General features: G+C 38.2%; 1 protein-coding gene across 2 annotated transcripts; it reads left to right on the forward strand.

The window, feature by feature from the left end:
• Positions 1-274: 274 nt before the first annotated feature.
• Positions 275-18,900, forward strand: DHRS7 (dehydrogenase/reductase 7). 2 transcript variants are annotated; one of them, XM_019750770.2, is made up of 7 exons: positions 275-444; positions 6,725-6,877; positions 8,860-8,966; positions 9,487-9,726; positions 12,122-12,244; positions 13,569-13,784; positions 16,662-18,900. In XM_019750770.2, the coding sequence occupies exons 1-7, from the start codon at positions 414-416 to the stop codon at positions 16,707-16,709; spliced, it is 918 nt and encodes a 305-aa protein (XP_019606329.1). In that variant the 5' UTR covers positions 275-413; the 3' UTR covers positions 16,710-18,900. The 2 variants fall into 2 exon arrangements, with proteins under 2 accessions (XP_019606329.1, XP_019606328.1); XM_019750769.2 differs by lacking the exon at positions 275-444 and adding an exon at positions 601-866.
• The last annotated feature ends 30 nt before the right edge of the window (positions 18,901-18,930 follow it).

Genomic DNA, 18,930 nt, shown 5'->3' on the forward strand with positions numbered 1-18,930 from the left:
AGATAAGGAGATAATTTACTCAGAATCGCCGAGGTGAAGCTACAAATTCCAATTCGGTTGGCTCAGGTCCCCAATCCATGCTCCTAGCACGAGTGCTCATGGGTAATCTTGGCTGAAGTTGCACTTTCTTACCCAACAACAGCGTCAATTGCAACATGCTTCCCAAATTTAAGTTGACACCGGGCCAATTCAACTCAGAGACGGGGTTAATTCGGTGTGTGGGGTTGGGTGGGGTGAAAAACAGTTTTGTTTGTTCCATTCACCCAGTTAAAGAAAGGAAGAAACATGATGAGGAGGAGGCCACGTTCATGGGCTGAAATATTTGTGCTCTTTCTGTTGACAAAACCAGAACTTTGAAAACTATTTGCCCTCATAACAACTGATAAAGGCTCATTCTTGCTATTACAAATCCTATGGCTAATGTACCAAGAGGACTCTTACCAAGTAAGTCATCCATGCCTTTTGTTCCTACTGTAACCCTTTATTAGGCGCACATGCAGGCCGAACTTGTGCTATTGCCAGGCCTGCGGCACATGGGCGACGTGCGGGCACACCCACGCCCACGCGCGCAGCCCAGGGGAAGCTCCCCGCCCCGTGTGCCCGGCGGGGGCGGAGCCGGGCGGCGCTGCTCGCGGTCGGGTTGGGAGGCGGTCGTGCAGATCCTTGAACGCTGCTGCTACGCGGCTGGGCGAGGTCCGTCTTCCTCCCGCAGATCCCGGCGCGCGTGACCGCGATGAGCTGGGAGCTGCTGCTCTCGCTGCTAGCGCTGTGCGCGCTGCTCGCGTTGGTGGTGCAGCTGTTGCGCTTCCTGCGGGCCGATGGCGACCTGACCCTGCTGTGGGCCGAGTGGCAGGGGCGACGCCCAGGTGAGGACCCGCAGCCGTCCCTCCGGTGTGGGAGGCCGGGCTCTGCTGCGGCCGAGTCGCCGCTACCTCCGTATCTCTCTGGGTGGCGTGGAACTTCCGCGCGACAAGGCTGAGCCTTCCCCAGGGGCTACGGGTAGGGGAGGAAGAGGCGGTTCTGCCCTCTTTGTCTTCTGTCCTGGTCAGCTGGACTTGCCTGGTGACAAAGTAAGAGAGTGCCGGTATCGGCGGGGTCCCTCAAGACCCTGAATTCTTACCGAGCTCCCAGGGAGTCTGACGGTGTCGGAGGATGGGATTTAAGGAAGTAGCGGGCATCCCCCGTGGTTCGTAAGGGAGCCTTCTTTTGAGGACTGGAGCTCGGATTTTCTACTTCCTGAAGTTGTTTATCCTTCACTTCTCACTCTCCTGGACTTTTGCAATAGTAAAATTTGACATTGTAAGGGAAAATAAGACCCGAACCTCTGTAAATTTAAGAAGAGAATTTTTATTCGGGCCACGCTGAGGACATGCCAGAAAGCAGAGTTCCAAGAAGCCTTGAAAGCGTGCTCTCTGGCTTGGAAAAGTGAGGGATGCTTATATAGGTAGAGGGGTCAGCGAGAAGTACATACATTTCAGCGATGAACAATTTAGAACAAGAGTTTAGAAACATTTATTCTTCAAGGCAAACTTTCATCAGGATGCGGAAAGAACAGGCACTGCTTTCTATAATCATTTATTTCTTATGTTGAAACTGTTGAAAAGTATTCGTGATTATCCCCAGGGAATGTGCCTGGTAAGGAATTTGAAAGGTTTTATATTCTCTTTTGGTTACTGATTTTTTAGAGCAGTTAAAATACCCTTTCTCAAAACCTGGAGTTATCCACCTACTTACTTATTAGAATACCCAACAGTATAACCCTAGAAAGAACTGGGTTGTCATTTTTCCTGGAGCAAAATCATTATTGGCATACTAAGGGGGTATTCTGCCTGTCCCACTTGTCTCGGTGCTTTACTTACTATTTGATGGTCATATACTAAAAACATTCTATGTACTAAGTTGTGCTTGGTCCTTTACACACTTCACTTTTGGCGTTTCCAACGACTCTTACAAAGTAGGCTGCATTAATCTTATCTTCCAGGTAGGAAAACTAATATTCAGAGAAATTTAAAGACCTTCGCAAGCTAGGCTTTGGATTCATAAGGGCTGGGAAAAGTGGTCTTTCCCTGGACCAAGTCTGTATGAAAAGCTTCATGTCAGGAGGTTTGCTTGGAAGTGATAGCTAAGTAGTAGTAAGCTTTCAAAATGGGCCAGGAGGGAAGGGGAGTGGTATCGCTTCCATGGGGATGAAAATTGGTTCTTGGGACCGGAACAAAACAAACAACAAAAAAAACTTAGATGGTATAGTGTTTTGTGTTTCTCCAAAGCTCAACCCCACCCGACAAAATCTTATTCCTTAGTATTTCATTTCTTTTGTTGGTTTTTTTTTTTTTTGGGGGGGGATATAACATGTGCAACACTGACATTGTTGAATTTATGGAAAATACACTACACATTTACAAGGTCAGTGCTACAAAACTATGGCAAATGTAGGTGGCTGTGATTGACGGACTTTCTCTTGATCATTTGCTGCATCTCAACAGATGGAATGCCCATGCCTACTGGCTGCTTTATGGATGTTTGTGTTTGATCCCCAGTGCTTTTGTGTTAACTTGGACTTTGAGAATTACATGAGAATAGTTTATGTTTTATTATTTAATTCTATAAAAATTATTCAACCCATTAATTATGTCAGGTGCTGAAAAGGAAAAATGTTGATAATATCTAGCACCTAGTTAAATTATTTTCACATACCAAGCAAAAGTTAAAAGTTAAGGTGACTAAACAGATTTTAAGATATTTATTTAATTTTTTTCAAGCTTTTCATTTTGCTGGAAAAATCAAATTTTGAAGAATTTTTTAATACAGTTAATTACATTGCTATTATTATATAGTTATATAATTTGCTAATTTGCATGTTATTTGATACATTACCATTTATCTAAGTAAATATATTACACTATTCAGTAAATACAGTTATAAAGTTAAATGTTAATAGCTTTTAATTTTTAATTTAACTTTTAACTTAATTTTTAAATTTAGCCATTCTTAAACCTGCATTGACTGAAGAGTAAACTTTATAGAACTCTTTATGTATAAAGCACAGATTTATTATGTGCAGTACATAAACAGATACACAGTATATCTGTGGAAATAAAATTTCATGGGAGAGTTGTTAGGGAGAAAATGACTCAAAGGACTCCTGGGGGGTGGGGATAATGAAAAGAAGTTAAAGGAACAAAGAGCTAGACTCAGGTACCCAAAACAGCTCAGACTGGAAAGGTGGGCAAACCCTATCAAGGTGAAAAATAATTTAACCCTCCTTATCTTCTCTGTAGGTTTATTATGTTTTGTCACTTTTAAAAATAGACAACATCCTCACATAATAGAAAATTAAAAATAGAAAAGGATATACAGTGGAAAGTAAAGCTATTTCCCACCCTTGTCTCCCAGCTCTCCAGCATGCCTCCCTGGAGGCAACCACCATTTCCCACATTTTATGTGTCCTTCTAGAGAAATTCTCTGCATTTCCAAGCATATATCTCACATGGTGACATTTAAGGGTGACTAATTTTAGATATTGCACTTTGATCCAGGAAAGAAATCTATGGCACAAGTCCAGAGTAGAAAAAGTCTCAACAACAGCATATGTGAGGAAAACTCAGGTTTTAGTTGACAGTTACTTCAATATGAATCAACTGTGAAGTGACTGCCAGAAAACATTAGGTAAGCCTGGGAGATGTTTAGTGTCTGAAGCAGCAACTGCAAACAACAACAGATGTCTTCTATAACCTGCGTGCATCTGTTAGCCTCTGTGCTGGGCGCTGGGGACACAGCAGTGACCGTGTCAGCCACTGTCCAGGCCCTCACAGAGGTTGTCTTCTGGGGGACAAGGGAAGCAACTGAGTCACCTCACTTTGCTCTGAATTGCCCAGACCCCGTGGAAGTCCTGTGTACTGTTCTGGGCAGCTCCCTTCATTAGGGACATTAACCAGTTATAGCTTGTGCAGAAGGGTGTGTGCAGAAGGGTGAGGAAACCTGATGCCATGTCATCTGAGAGAAGGTAGCGGACATTGGAGGTGTTTATTTAGAGAAGCAAGACAGAAGCTGACTTAGGGAAGACATAACAGCTGTCTTCAAATAAATGAGGGATTGTCACGTGCAAGACAGGCTTGATTTATTCTTTTTGATGCCACAAGGCAGAACTCCTGCCAACTGCTGCTGGTGGGTAGAAGTTAAAGGTCTATCACATCAGTATAAGAAAGAATCCTTGAACCCTTGAATGGTTAGAATGGTCCAAAAAGTAGGGAATGCCTCGGAGGTAACTAGCTTCCTCATCCTCTGAGGGAATTAAATAGAGACTACTCAACAGCCTGAGGAAAGAATTCTCAAACTGGGTTGGGTGTTGAATATGTTTCCTTCCAACTCGGACACTTTGCTTTCAGAGGCTCTTTAGGGGAGGCCACTGTGCATGCCAGATTATGTAGAATTGGTAAACAAAAGTTGGTGCTAAATAAAAAAGTTTTCTTCTCTAGGGAGGGAAGAAAGTTGCCAGAACCGCAGGTGTCCTAAGGTAAACGTGAGCCTGGGGATTTTCATCATTGGATTTAAATGATACCTGCATATTTGGGTAAACGTGAAATCTTTGTTAACTTTGTGCTAGTTAGTAAATAGTAACAAACAATATTTGCCCTAGAGCCTGAGTATTGCAGAACTTTGCAACAATGACTAGTTGATGAGTAAATAAATGACTATTTGAATATGCATTCTGCTATTCCTGAGAAAATCCTTCAGGAAGGTGGCTCGATTGCACCTTTCCATGAAAACGTATCATATACTAGGAAAGCATTGTAGCGTAGACAGAGTATTTGGGATCTTTCTATCCTTAGTGCAGATATTTCCATGAAACCTCTTTCCTATGGACAAGTTACATTTTCTTGAATGGCTAAGAAACAGTTGGGTTTTAAAATATTAATCATCCTAAAATGTGAGTGCCATAAGCTAGTCATCAGATTGTGACCCTTGGAGCTAGGTACACCTGGGCTCATATCCCAGCTCTGCTAGGGTTCATGAGTATTTACTCAGCAGTTATTTATGGAGTCCCATCTGTTTTCCAGTGTGCAAGGTACTGAGGACTGCAGGATCCCAGCCTTCAGGGTGCTTACAGTCTAGTGGGGTAAATTAATATCTGTAAACCTCAGTTTCCTTTTTTATAAAATTGAGATAATTTTTATTTCATGAGGTTCTTGTGAAGGTTTTAATGAGGTAATGTGTTTAAGTACATAGGAAATTACACTATAGCTAGTAACCCTATTGCCTCTGGCTGGAGAAATTGTAACACACAAATTATTGAGTGAATATTCTATGTTTTGCTGCCAAAAAAAATGCACTTGTTAAGCAATTTTAGCAATGATTACAGTTGCTATTTTATTAGCATGAGTATGTGTCAGACACTGCTCAGAATTTTACCTGTTTTAAGTAGTTTCTCTCAACAATTCTACGGAGAAGGTTTTATTATTAATCCCACTTTCCAGTTGTGGAAAGTTAAGGCCCCAAGTTCTCACAGCATCTCCCTGCTGTGTGTGATGGAGCTGGGATTTGCACCCTAGTAGTCTCTAGAGCTCATACTGTCAACCTGACAGAGGGCTTAGCATTGCTTGACTAAAACAGTCAATTAGTTTCCTGATTTTTAATTTTTCTGATGAAAAACCAGAATTGTATATGTTAAGTGATACCTTGATTGCTATTTTTGATAAATATTTTAATAAATAAGGCACCCAAGAATATTGCACCACAGTGAGTCTATGAATTCAGATAGACCTATCATCTCCTGCAGTGCAAATAAGTTTTTAATTGGATGAAAGGTAAATAAACCACTCTTATGGCTTTATTACTGTAACATTTTTATGATCGTTAACGAGAGTGTAATTGGGCAAGCAGAGTACAGCATTTCATCTTGCTGTCATATGCATTTCCTCTTGGGTAAACTACTAGATTCTCCTAAGATGAAAGCGCAAGCCCTTGGAGAGCACTTGTACAAAGTGACCTTTAGTTGATGGGCATCAGATATGATTGACACATAGGGAGAACATGACTTTAAAAGTCCATGATGGTTCCACCATACCATAGAGTAAAACTTAGTATATTCAAATTCATCATCAGTACCTCCTTTGCAAGAAATTAGAATAATAGAATTGAAACTGGATGGGACCTTTTAGTGATCATTTTATCTGAATCCCTCATTTTGTGGAGAAGGAAAGAGTGAGTCCAGGCAGACTTTCTATCTACTTAGCCTTACTTTCCTTGATCAGATACATAGATAAGTAGAGGCTTGACGTCAAACTATGGTATTATAAGGCTTATCTTGAAGTAAAGTTTGGAAAACTCATCTAAGAGTCTGGGATAGATACACAAAACAATGTGTTGATAGCTGTTACTTATATGATTTGTAGCCGTGTTGTTTTTTTTTAATTGGGTCAAAGTTGTTTTCTTAGGGTATTTAATTAAAATTAAAAAATCGCTTTATTGAAGTATAATTATATAAAAAATTGCACATAACTAATACATACAACTTGATGAGTTTGGGGATAAGTATACACCTGTGAGACCGTCACCACAATCAAGGCCATAAACATAGGATATTAAAATTTTAAGGTCCATACATTATGTCTTCATATTTAGGGGTATTGTTTAAAAAAAACCTTTTTTTTTTTTTATAATCTTTGATTATGGGTATAATTCCTAGTTTATTTTCTTTCTTCAACTCTCCCTCTTTTCTCAATAGAATGGGAGCTGACTGACATGGTAGTGTGGGTGACTGGTGCATCCAGCGGCATAGGTGAGGAGCTGGCTTACCAGCTGTCTAAACTCGGAGTTTCTCTTGTGCTCTCAGCCAGAAGAGTTCAAGAGCTGGAAAGGGTGAAAAGAAGATGCCTTGGTAAGTAAATCTAAAACAGCAGCAGTGCTTTCTAGAAATAAATCAGAATCCAAACTCAGTGGTAAGAGTTTGGGAAATTTCAGTGGTAAGAGAGGGATTTTCCTGGGCAGTATGCTTGCTTTTGTCATCTCTCACTTAGCTGCCTTTGCCTTTTTCTTCTCTTTTCCTGCTGCCTTTCTACTTTTATTTTTATTTGTTGTATTGAGTCTTGGAATTAGGGAGTGACCACCAATTCTCTCAGATGCTGGTGGATTTTTAGTAACCGTATGCCTTCTATTTTTATCTTAGAGAAAAAATATTTTGGTTCTTATGTATGACACACATGTATGTAGCAATAGAAGTTTAATTAGAAAGAATCATGACTTATTTTGCCAAAATGTCAAATATTAAAGTCATATGGGATGGTGTAAGATTTTTGTTATAAAGGATGAAAGAACAGGGAATTAAGTTTAAAAAAATGCAACTTGAGATAATATTTTTCATGTTCATATATAGGGCAACAATGTTAATTTTTGTTTGTTTGTTTGTTTGTTTGTGTTTTAGTGTAGTTATGTTCACATTTCAAGCAGCCTCAAGTAATAAAGTTATTATTTCTCATGGGACATTTAGTATCTAAACTGAGATAATTTTGAATTTTCCAGCAGATTGTGTTTTTTTTGGTTTTTTTGTCATCTACCTGTCATTCTTTACAAATCTTTGTCTCACTGTGCTGATGGAACTAACCACCCGGAAATGAGTTAGTTGCCAGAGCCACCATATTGCTTTCAAAGGCCCTTTGTGTTTCTGCCCTGGGCTGCTGCTTATGGCAGTTGCTCTTCTACTGTTGAGACTTGTGGGTCCTACGCTGGCAGAGATGGACCGTGTCAGCATTTCTTAGTTGGAGTGAGCCTGACTGTTTTCCTTTTATCTGTCAGGTCACTGGTGCAAATTTTTCTATTTCTTTTAAAACAGTTAATGTTTTACAATTTACTCCTTTGCCCAGGAAGCCTTTATACCCCTTATATTTTCTTTACTTGCTTGTTTTTCTTATTGGCATTACTTGTTGTATTTCAAGGTTAGAGTCCAAGAAAATTAGTTTCAAAAACAAATTTTTTTTTTTTTGATGAACAGGAATAGAAATACAAAGGGCCATTATGGATACCATGTTTCCCCGAAAATAAGACTTAGCCGGACTATCAGCTCTAATGTGTCCTTTGGAGCAAAAAATAATATAAGACTTGATCTTAATATAAGACCGGATATAATATAATATAATATAATATAATATAATATAATATAATATAATATAATATATAATATAATATAATAAATATAATATAATTAATATAATATAATATAATACCGGGTCTTATATTAATTTTTGCTCCAAAAGACACATTAGAGCTGATGGTCCGGCTAGGTCTTACTTTCGGGGAAGCACGGTAGTTCACCGTGTTTCTTGGTTGGGAATTTCAGAATTTTGTCCTTCAACTGGTTTGCTTCCTGGAATCCTTAGCCTCTGGAAGGAAACTTCTATGTGTCGTGTCACTGGAGGACTCTGAACTTCTTACTAATTTTAAGCATAAATTGTTTTTGCTTTTTGATTTGTGTAAAGGAGCAACTAAGCTTTGTGAACCTACCATAAAACAAATGTACCTCTGGACTTCTAAAGAAATTGCTCTAAAATTTTTGCTTTTCTTAGCATGTAGTGTAATCTTGATTTCTTCCAGAATCTGTTCCCCTGTTAGACTATTTATGTACAAGTTAAAGAGAGCCGTTTTACTTCCTGTGTAGCTGGCCAGCTTTGTGTCTGATAAGATGTTGCCATATTACCACCAGTCTTCTTCTTGGTCGCTGAGAGAAATTCTTCTACAGGGCCACCCAGAAATGAGTTTGTTACTAAATCTGGTTGTAGAGTGGGTATTAAACTTCATGCAAGTAGCCAGGAGCTTGATTGAACTATTGCATGACTTCCACACTAATTTTTAAGTGTCTTTATTTAGAAAATAGCAATTTAAAAGGAAAAGATATACTTGTGTTGCCTCTCGACCTGACTGACATAAGTTCCCATGAAGCGGCTACCAAAGTGGTTCTCCAGGAGTTTGGTAAAGTAAGTAGCATTTTGAATTGACGTCTTTTTTTTAAAGAAATTATTTATTTTCGGTTACAGTTGACATTCAATATTATTTTACATTCAATTGATAAGTTTTGCTTTGCAGTAGCTGCTAGAGAGATTTCCATCTGTGGTGCATTAGGCAGATGGCTTCCTGCAGTGAGCGATATCAAGGCCCATGAGTTGGGCCTCTTAATCTCTTGAGTCTGTGTGTAATTAGTACTTTTCATACCTTAACAAGTACTAACTCCTCCGTGTAGAACAAAAGCAGCTAAAAATTCATTGTGCCTTTTGTTTTTATGACACTTAATACTTAGTCACTTAAAATAGCAATTTAATTCTGTAGGTGAGTTCTGGTTTTTATTTTATCTTTTTATTGCTGACTCCTGGAATTACACCATTCTGTTCCAGTGTTTCTTCAAGTTAACAATATAAGCAGCCATCCCAGGGGATTCATCCCCTCCACCCACCTACAGGTCATCCCCAAAGTGCCCCTTTTCTAATTTTGTTTAACTAGATCGACATTCTGGTTAACAATGGTGGAAAATCCCAGCGTTCTTTGTGTGTGGAAACCAACCTGAACGTCTACAAGGAGCTGATAGACCTGAACTACGTAGGGACAGTGTCCTTGACAAAGTGTGTTCTGCCTCACATGATCGAGAGGAAGCAAGGGAAGATTGTGACTGTGAACAGCCTCCTGGGTATCATAGCTGCGCCCCTGTCTAGTGGGTATTGTGCCAGCAAACATGCTCTTCGGGTAAGGCTGCTCAAACTCAACTTTGTTAGAACTGATCTAAATGTATATGGGGGCTATGGCCATCACTGAAAGCAGTCATTGGAACTGGGCAGCGATGTGGAGAGACAGACAGAGAGACCCAAGGAGACTGGTGGCAGAGGACACCCCTAGAAGATACTGAAAAAGACTGACTTGAGCCTCACATGCCTCTTCCTAATTCAACAGACACGTATTGAGCACCCACACTAATGCCATGCACTGCAACAGATCCTGGGGGTATAAAGATGACAAGATAGGTCCCTGCCCGCAAGAAGTATATAGTCTAGTCAACATGGCTCTCTTCATCTTCTCATTTCTACCACATCTTCATGGCAAATTTGGGGTGTACTCCTCATTTCTTCTACACACACTTCAGGATGTAGTTTCCCTCCCTATTTCTGTGATTTCTCTTTCCTTCCCCCTTGTAGGTGGGGTTTATTTTACCTATCCTAAATATAAAGGCATGTCAGAAATAGGAACTGCCCACTGGATGTTTAGCCCCGGGCTTTATCTCCCTACTAGGACTAGCTTTGACTCTGTTTACTCTGGATTCATTGGAAGAAGAAAATCTAGTCAAGGCAGAGGCTAGGAGAAAAGCTTGATTTGGCTTGCTTAACTTTTGAGATGTATTAGAAATGAATGAATTTTTTTTTTCTTTTTTTTAAATTTATTGGGGTGACAATTGTTAGTAAAATTACATAGATTTCAGGTGTACAATTCTGTATTACATCAAACAATGAATGAATTTTTAATGTTGGCTTAAGAGTGGTTATGAAGAATGTTATTAAGCTATAACATGGAACAAATTAAATCATAAGGCCAAGCGGAGGAGAATGATTCAAGGAGAAACATAATTTATAATTAATGCAGTTGAAGGTCAGTTTACATAGACTGTTTCACTGTTGGAATATGGAGATAGCTGAAAGATCATTAGTGTCATGAAAAGATGAAGCTTTGGTGCCTTAGGACATTCTCTTTCTGCTATGAAAAGCAGACAGTTGCAGAGAGTGATGAAATGGAATGTTATGCTGGTGTCCCCATCTTCGGTGATAGGGTACCAGTCACTTCTTGCAGAGCAATTGGGCAAGTCTCAGGCTGGTAGATGAAGGAAGGAGGCTATCCTATCTGTTTGGCACCAACTATCTCCTAAAACATGCAGGATACTTTCTGTCAAACACGATATGAGTTCTCTGGCCCGCCCTCCAAGACTCATTCTTTTATTACTGGATTTAATCCTCTGATACAATGTGGTAGGTGGAGACTCTAGTTAGTTATACCAGGGGCTGAACCCTGAGAGCAGGAAGCTCTTTTGGAAGAGCACATTTCCTTCCCCGATTCCCGGTAAGCTAGAGAGTGAGCTTGTTTATCATTGAAGAGTTCACATGTTGTACTAGATTTGATTTCAGACAAGGAGAGGTTTTGGTGTCTGATGTGTTGGCTCTAATGGTGCCTTTCTCCTCTTTTGCTAAAGAGGGGGCAGCAGGTTAAGGGTGTGGGAGTTCATTCATTTAAGAAGCCTTTTCTCCTGTCTGTCTGAGTCAGGCACTGGATTAGTCTCTGACAGCAGGGACCCTTGTAGGCCCTGTGTTTGATAGGGGTTAGCATTAAGGACTGGTAATTATTTCATGTTTTGGGATCAGAAATGAATGTACCCTGGGTTAGCTGTTTAGGCTTTTCAGTAGTTAACTCAGCTTGTCACAATGTAGTCTTGAAACATTTTCTAATTTAGAAACATAGATGAGAGTAGGTAGATGTTTACTCCCTATTTGGTTTAGAAATGGGCTATCTTTAAGTCTAGAGGGTCTTACTACCCAGAACAGGTGGATGTTGGCTGCAACTAATTGTCTGTTAAAATAGTAATAAAATAGAAATTGTTGAATTCTTCCTTGATGAGAGTTTCTGTTAAGTACTTATCCCCTCTCACTCCCTCTTGCCCCAACATCGGCACTTGAGACCACTTAGAGGGATGAAAAGAAACCAAACCTGAGTGACTCACAGTGGAGAACATGCACCCCTTTTGGAGTGAGGCATGAGGGGTTGGTGTAAGGAGGGTGTAGCGGGATCTCCAGGGGTAGTTTTTCACCTATGCAGTGCTTGCCTGCTGTGAAAAATCACTGATGGCATGAGTCACCACTGCCAAAGGGGTGACTCATTCATACCCGGAAAGAGCTAAGAATGCCTGTTTTAGATGCCTCCAGTTTTACGGTTAAAAATGTCTAATAAGCTTGCACGATTACATTTCCTGTCCTTTACTTGGGCATTTCAGAACATATTTTGATAACATGCTGCTATTGTTCTTCATAAAAAGTTGAAGTAATTTCATGCTAATATGTCTGTATTAAATTAATTAATTAATTTTTTCATGTGTGCCTATTAGGGTTTTTTTAATGGCCTCCGAACTGAACTTACCTCATACCCAGGTATAGTAGTTTCTAACGTTTGCCCAGGACCCGTGCAGTCAAATATTGTGAAGAATGCTCTAACTACAGAAGTCACAAAGGTAAAATTTTCTAGTTGGGGTGTAATTTGAATGCTTTAGTAGTTATATATTGATGTCGTATCACTACGTCTCAGATTAGAAAAAGCCTTGTTGAATTGTGATAATTAGAATTGCTTATGACTTATTTATAAAATTTAACTCATGGCATTAGGAAAATTGTTAGGGTTGGCAGCCAGTTTTAATAAAGGCTAAAGAAATTGCTAAGATATTGCTTATAAGTAATCTATTATGTGATTTTTAAAAACCCAGTTTATATCAATTCACAAATTATAGCAATATTGAAAGGTTTTGTGTGGCTAAATTTTAGTACATTAAATCTTACCGGGCTTTTAAAGAGGAAGTATGATGAAAGAGCTTAGAAAAAGCCTTGTTGAATTGTGATAATTTTAGGTTAGCCTCACCCAAGCCTGTACTTCCTCAGCTCACACAGTACACATAGTACTAATTTATCAAATGAATAGCAAATGTCTCATGAGGAATCCAGTATCACTCAATAATCCAAAATCCCTCCAAAGACCATGAAATTTTCCTTCTTCTCCATTAAGATTTATTTCTACCGAGACATAAATCTGTATATGTTTCTATGTAAATGTTCACAGATATAGTAATAATTTGTAGTTTTCACATTTTTTGTGGAGGGTCTGAGGTAAATAGAATAAGCACCCAATTATAGGAATCAAGGGTCTTGGGGTGTAGACCTCATTATTATAATGATCTGTGTGAGCACAGATGAGTTACTACTTTTCTTGGCCTCAGTTTATTTATTTATAGCATGATAGTGGGTTACCTAGATTTGAAGTACCAGATTTGTTCCCTACCAAAAAACCACTTTTTTATTTTTATTTTATTAAATTTATTGGGGTGACAACTGTTAGTAAAATTACATAGATTTCAGGTGTACAATTCTCAAAAAACCACTTTTATCTTTTTCCTCCATTTCACCTCCATGGACTCTGTATTTTATAGACTTTCATTTGTTAAATGTATTAATAATTTGTTTAAAATTTTTTATTACTAAAGTGATATATAATTATCATTAAGAACCTTAAGATACAATTCTAATTAAAAGCAAAGAACTTCCATCTTTTACTTAGCCTGTACAATTTTATCTGGTAAGTGTATGATTCCTGTTAGGCTTTTTGACATATTACAAATAGCTTATAGACACCCACTAGTACCTGTGGGGCATTCTCCTAAGGGGCATGAAGTCACATTAAAGGAGTCGCTCAGCTAGATGACTTCTGGTTCCTTTCTAGCTTAAAAGGTTTATGAAATACCTTGGATAAATACTCAGCATTCTCTTAATTTTTAAAAAATTTCTTAGACTCTAGGTAGTGATGGAGACCAGTCCCACAAGATGGCAACCAGTCGTTGTGTGCGGCTGATGTTAATCAGCATGGCGAATGATTTGAAAGAAGTTTGGATTGCGGAACAACCTTTTTTGTTAATGGTATATTTGTGGCAATATATGCCAACCTGGGCCTGGTGGATCACGAATAAGTTAGGGAAGAAAAGGATTGAGAACTTTAAGAAAGGTCTGGTAAGAACGACTTATACATTTTTTCGGGGGAGAACAGCAGTCACTTCTTTTTAATTAAATAGCAGTTTAATTTTGACTTTGATTTTATATATTTCTTAATACATATCAACCTTGTAGGAATGTATAAAAGTTTCTAGTGCTTAAAAACTTTTCTTACTAACCTTCTACCAACCTCACCATATAAATACAAAGGATGTAAAAATGACTCTATCCCCCAACCATATCTGTTGGTTTACTATAAATTACTACTGGTCTTGGAAAGAGAAATTTTCTACAAGGTGAAATCATATCAAAGGTTGGCATTTTTTTCTTCCACTTACTGTTCGACCAGTGTTATGTGCCAAATGCTCTTTCTCTTCACAAACTCCTACTCATCCTACAAGTCTCAGCGCTGGTGTCACCTCCTTGAGTCGATACCTGGCCTCCCGTCTAATTTCTCCCCAGGACTCTTTGAACCTCAGCCCCATGCTTACCTCTGTTGGAGCACTTAACTATGCTTTTAAAACAGATGCACTCTCACTGCTGGTTCTTTTGACTCGTTCCGGAAGTGCTCAGCATATCTGAGATGTGCCTATATCCATGTCTAAGAAAATATACTGGTCACTCATCCTTTGATCACTCATTCTTATAGAAATGCAAGGAATATTATGAACTGCTTTAGAGAAAATTGTGACCATCGAAAGAGTTTAATGTATAAACAGCAAGGAAATAACAATGAGTTAAGCCAAAAATTATAGATGTGATTATGCAAAGAAAGGTTATTTCTGTAGATGGTTTTCATTGTTGAAGTATTTCTTTCAATGATTACTACCTTCTTTTAAAAATAAGTTAGTAAGGCTTGATATACAAAGAGAATTACAAAATGAGACCATACCATATGTATCATTACATGCCTATAACCTAACACTATTTAAGCAATCCATTAATTAATTGTTAGATGTTTAATTTGCTCCAACTTTTTGCAGGACAGTAAAAATGAATTAGTGACAAAAACAAAAAACAAAACAAAATGCTTAAAGAGACTTAAAGGTTATAAAACTTCCATGATGCACCAACCTGTCCAGAACTTGAAAAATCATGAAGGTGGGGGGCTATACGTTTTCTACCAACTTGTACTGTGGAGCAGCTTTGGGCCAGGTCATTTATAAATGTTTTGGTAATGTTAGGGCTTGGTAGTGTGGGGTGGTTCTAAAGGTAGAGCTTGATCAAAGATGACACCTGAGTTTTAAATCTGGAATACAGCTGATATACCGTGTTTCCCTGAAAATAAGACCTAGCCAGACCATCAGCTCTAATGCGTCTTTTGGAGCAAAAATTAATATTATTATGTTATGTAAGACCCGGTCTTATATTATAGTAAAATAAGACCGGGTCTTATGTTAATTTTTGCTCCAAAAGACACATTAGAGTTGATGATCCTGCTAGGTCTTATTTTCGGGGAAACACGGTAGCGGTATTGTGTCCAGTGATGGATAAGAGTTGAGAGGGAAAGGCCACCTTTATGAGAGATGACACAGCATCCTGGTGCCAGACTACATAGGTTGAAATCCCAGCTCTACCCTATTAATAGAATTGTTATGGGAATAGAATGAGTTAGTATATTGGAAAACTCTTAAAACATACCTTTGAATGTTATGGTTATTAAGGATTAGCTGGTAATGCTTTCATTTTGATGGTAGCAGGATATTGAGCTAATAGGTAGTAAAGATCAAAGAGTTAAATGATAGGGCAGGGAGACAATACATTTTCAGAATAATTGTTTCAGTGGCGAAAGAAGGATCAGGGGCTAGAGTTTCAGTCCCACTATAGCAGTTGTTCTTTCAGGAATGCCCATAAGAAAGTTAGTTTGTTTTGTTTACAGAATATGTAACTATAAAATATAAGCATTATACAGTAAATCTAACATTTGGTTACATCCAACCTTTGCTAAAAATGCCCTTTCTCTTCCTACCTCCATCTTTAATATATTGCTTATTATATGGTCTTAATTATAATTTTTTTTATGATAAACTATGCATCCTTTCATTTGCCAGTACCATTTCTGAGATATAATACCTCATTCTTTACACAAAATCACAGAAACCCTAAAAAGAAATTTTTTTTAAAACTAAATTCTTTCCTTCTTGCTTCTTTCTTCCATATCGTTCTTTTCTATTTTATATATCCATCTCTTTATTGCGATTTGTTTATGGGTATCTAAGCTGAGAGAATGCCAATATAGCTTATCCCAAACTAAATGTACTTGGTGATAAGACTTGAATTTGTTTCTGTCCTTTAGGCTAGGTATAGTATGTCTGGAACTTAGTTTTGATGTATCTTTTATTATTTTTAGGGATCAAGAACAATATGTAGCTGCACTGAATTTTGTGTTGTAATTTTTGTCTTAGTGCAAATTCTTGGAAGTAGTAAACACCTATCTTCCCAAATGAAATGTCACATCTGAAGGATATCAAGTTGCCTTGTTTTACATTTTAAACAATATATTAAAGGTTCACAAACCATTTGAGTTATCTGTAAAATATTTCTATTCTAAATACTCTGATTCTTTGTAATTATTAAGGCAAGTCAGTGTAGGCTTGATATGCTGCTTGGAAGAGTAATAATAGAGATTTCAGCATTTACAAAATGACATGAGTAAATGCTTAATCAGTAATGGAGGTGATAATGATGCTAACTAAGCCCATTAAAGGTGTTTTTGTGTAGATCTAGAATTTTAGCTATGACTTTTATTCTAATTTAAGCATATGCTCAGGTTTTGTAAGGATTCTCAACAGTGAATCATAATGATGTAGCTCCTCAAAAAAGAAGGAATTACTTGTCAAAAATTGGAGTAAATACAAGGAGGGACTGATTCATGTCACTGTCACTGTGTTACAGGATGCAGATTCTTCTTATTTTAAACCCTGGAAGACAAAACATGACTGAAGGAGTACTTGCCTTTTTCAAGCCACTGGAGGGATAAATGGAAAACATGAAAACAGCCATCTTCTTATACACTGAAGACTAACTTGTGATTTTACTTCTTAATAGATACAACTTTCCTTTCAGCATGCCGTTAATAAAAGGCTGCCGTGAGTCTTTCAATAAAGATAGTAATAACATACTGCATTCTTGGATAAAAGACCATTTTAACATACTCTAGCATTTATGCTTAAAATCTAGATCAGCAGACTGCTAACCAAAGAACTACAGCAATGTATTTAACATAAATGTATGGGATAATACACGAAGCAGAGTGCTGGGTAATGACCAAATATAAAGAAAACTCTGAAATGGTTCTGCCTCCAAGGTACTTACTATTACACTCTCTTAGAAGAATTGACAGGCACAAATGACTGTAATTTGAAACAGTTGGTAGGACTCATAGTAGCCATACTTTATTAAATGCCATTTGACCTGTTATATGCCATTTGTTGTACTGAGGTATTTTGTATTAGTTAATTCATTTATTCGTCATAATAGCACACTAACGTAGTTGGTATTATGCACCTTTGTAGATGAAGAGAGATGCCCAGAGCAAGTAGGTGTTTCTTTCCCAAGGTCACAGAGCTAGTAAGGGGAAAAGCCAGGATTCAACTCAGCTCAGGAAGACTCCGTTGGCAGCTCCTTACTCTAGTTATTATAATTAATTTTACTTTAATCTTTAGCACCTTACAGTAGATAGCATGCACTGGCTGCAACAGAAAATCAACAAATATTCCTACGGTCAGGGGGATCATAACAGGAGAAGAAAAACATGGTTCTTCTTTAGAAGCAGTTCACAGTTTAGCTATAACCAAGGTAACATACATACATAAAGGTAACATACATAAAGTGATTGTGGAATAGTTGTTGAGGAAGTTGAAGTCGCCCTGGTGGCCATCCTTGGGGAAGGGGGAAGGTGATATGGGTGGAGATATACCATAGGGAATAAATGCATACATGCGTACACAACAGCATGGATATATCTTAGAAGCATGGTGATGAGTTAAGTAAATAAACTATAACAATTCTGTTTATGTACACTTAAATTTATGTGCATAGAAGGTAGTACTTGTTTTGCAAGAAAACATCGTGAAAAGATAAACATTAGATGTATTATAATGATTGCTTATGGGGAGAAGAATAGGGTTGTAATATAGGGATAAAATGTAATAAGAGAGGGCTCTTGTACAACCAGTGATTAATTGAATACACACTGCACCTGGGGTAATAACAAAAAAGACAAATTGTTGGAACAATGCTAGAATGCTACAAAATAACATGTCATGTGGCATGCATGATACAGACTGTAAGTGCAAATAGTTCAGGAAAGGGAGAGATTGGCAGATAGATTAGTGTAGAAAGTCTGTGGAAAAGATGTGACTTTCACTGAGCCTTGAAAGGGTGGAATTTCTACTGCGGCTTCAGGAGATTGGGGTCCAGGTCAATTTTGTTTTACTTGTCATTGAATCTCCAGGGCTTGGCATTGTGCCTGCCAGTGCTTAGGCTTTGTTGGGAGTATGTAAGCCAGGCCTTCTTTGCCTCCAGAATGTCATGAGTGAAAACTTACAGAGACTGAAATTAGCTAGTATAGGCATGAAGGAAAAATGAGTTCAGTTCGCTCAATTACTCCAGCCAATGAAGGGTACATTAAAATGGTTTTTAGAAATTCACCTGTATGGTGTTTTTCTATGGTATGTAATTAATACATGTTGTATCTGTGTATAAACCGTCGCTCTTTAAGCTCTTTCGTCAGCAGCCCAAGATGGGAAGGAAGATTTTTGTTAAAGATAGTCAAGAGCTGTGAAACCAAGTGTTCACATATTGACTCTTTAAAAAGTGGTTATTATTTTGCACTGACATCTCATTTCCTAATTATTATCTCGAATGGCCCTTTGAAATAGGAAGGAAATGGTGTGTTCATTCTAGCTGTGCTGAAGCTGAAGCATAGATGGGGTTGTGCAAGAGGCTAGCCGGTGAGTCGGTAGAAGAGTTCCCGGTAGAAGCTATGGCTTCAGGGTTAGACTGGGTGCACCAGTAAGTCACATGAGACCTCAGTCAGTTATTCAGAGGCAGATTCAATGAACATCCTAGTATTTTTAATACCTGTTCTGAAGTATAACTGATGTACAATAAACTGCACGTATTTAAAGTATGTAATTTGACAAGTTTTATCTTTGTCTTC

Source organism: Rhinolophus sinicus, linkage group LG03 (assembly GCF_036562045.2).
Source record: "Rhinolophus sinicus isolate RSC01 linkage group LG03, ASM3656204v1, whole genome shotgun sequence".
Lineage (NCBI taxonomy): Eukaryota > Metazoa > Chordata > Mammalia > Chiroptera > Rhinolophidae > Rhinolophus > Rhinolophus sinicus.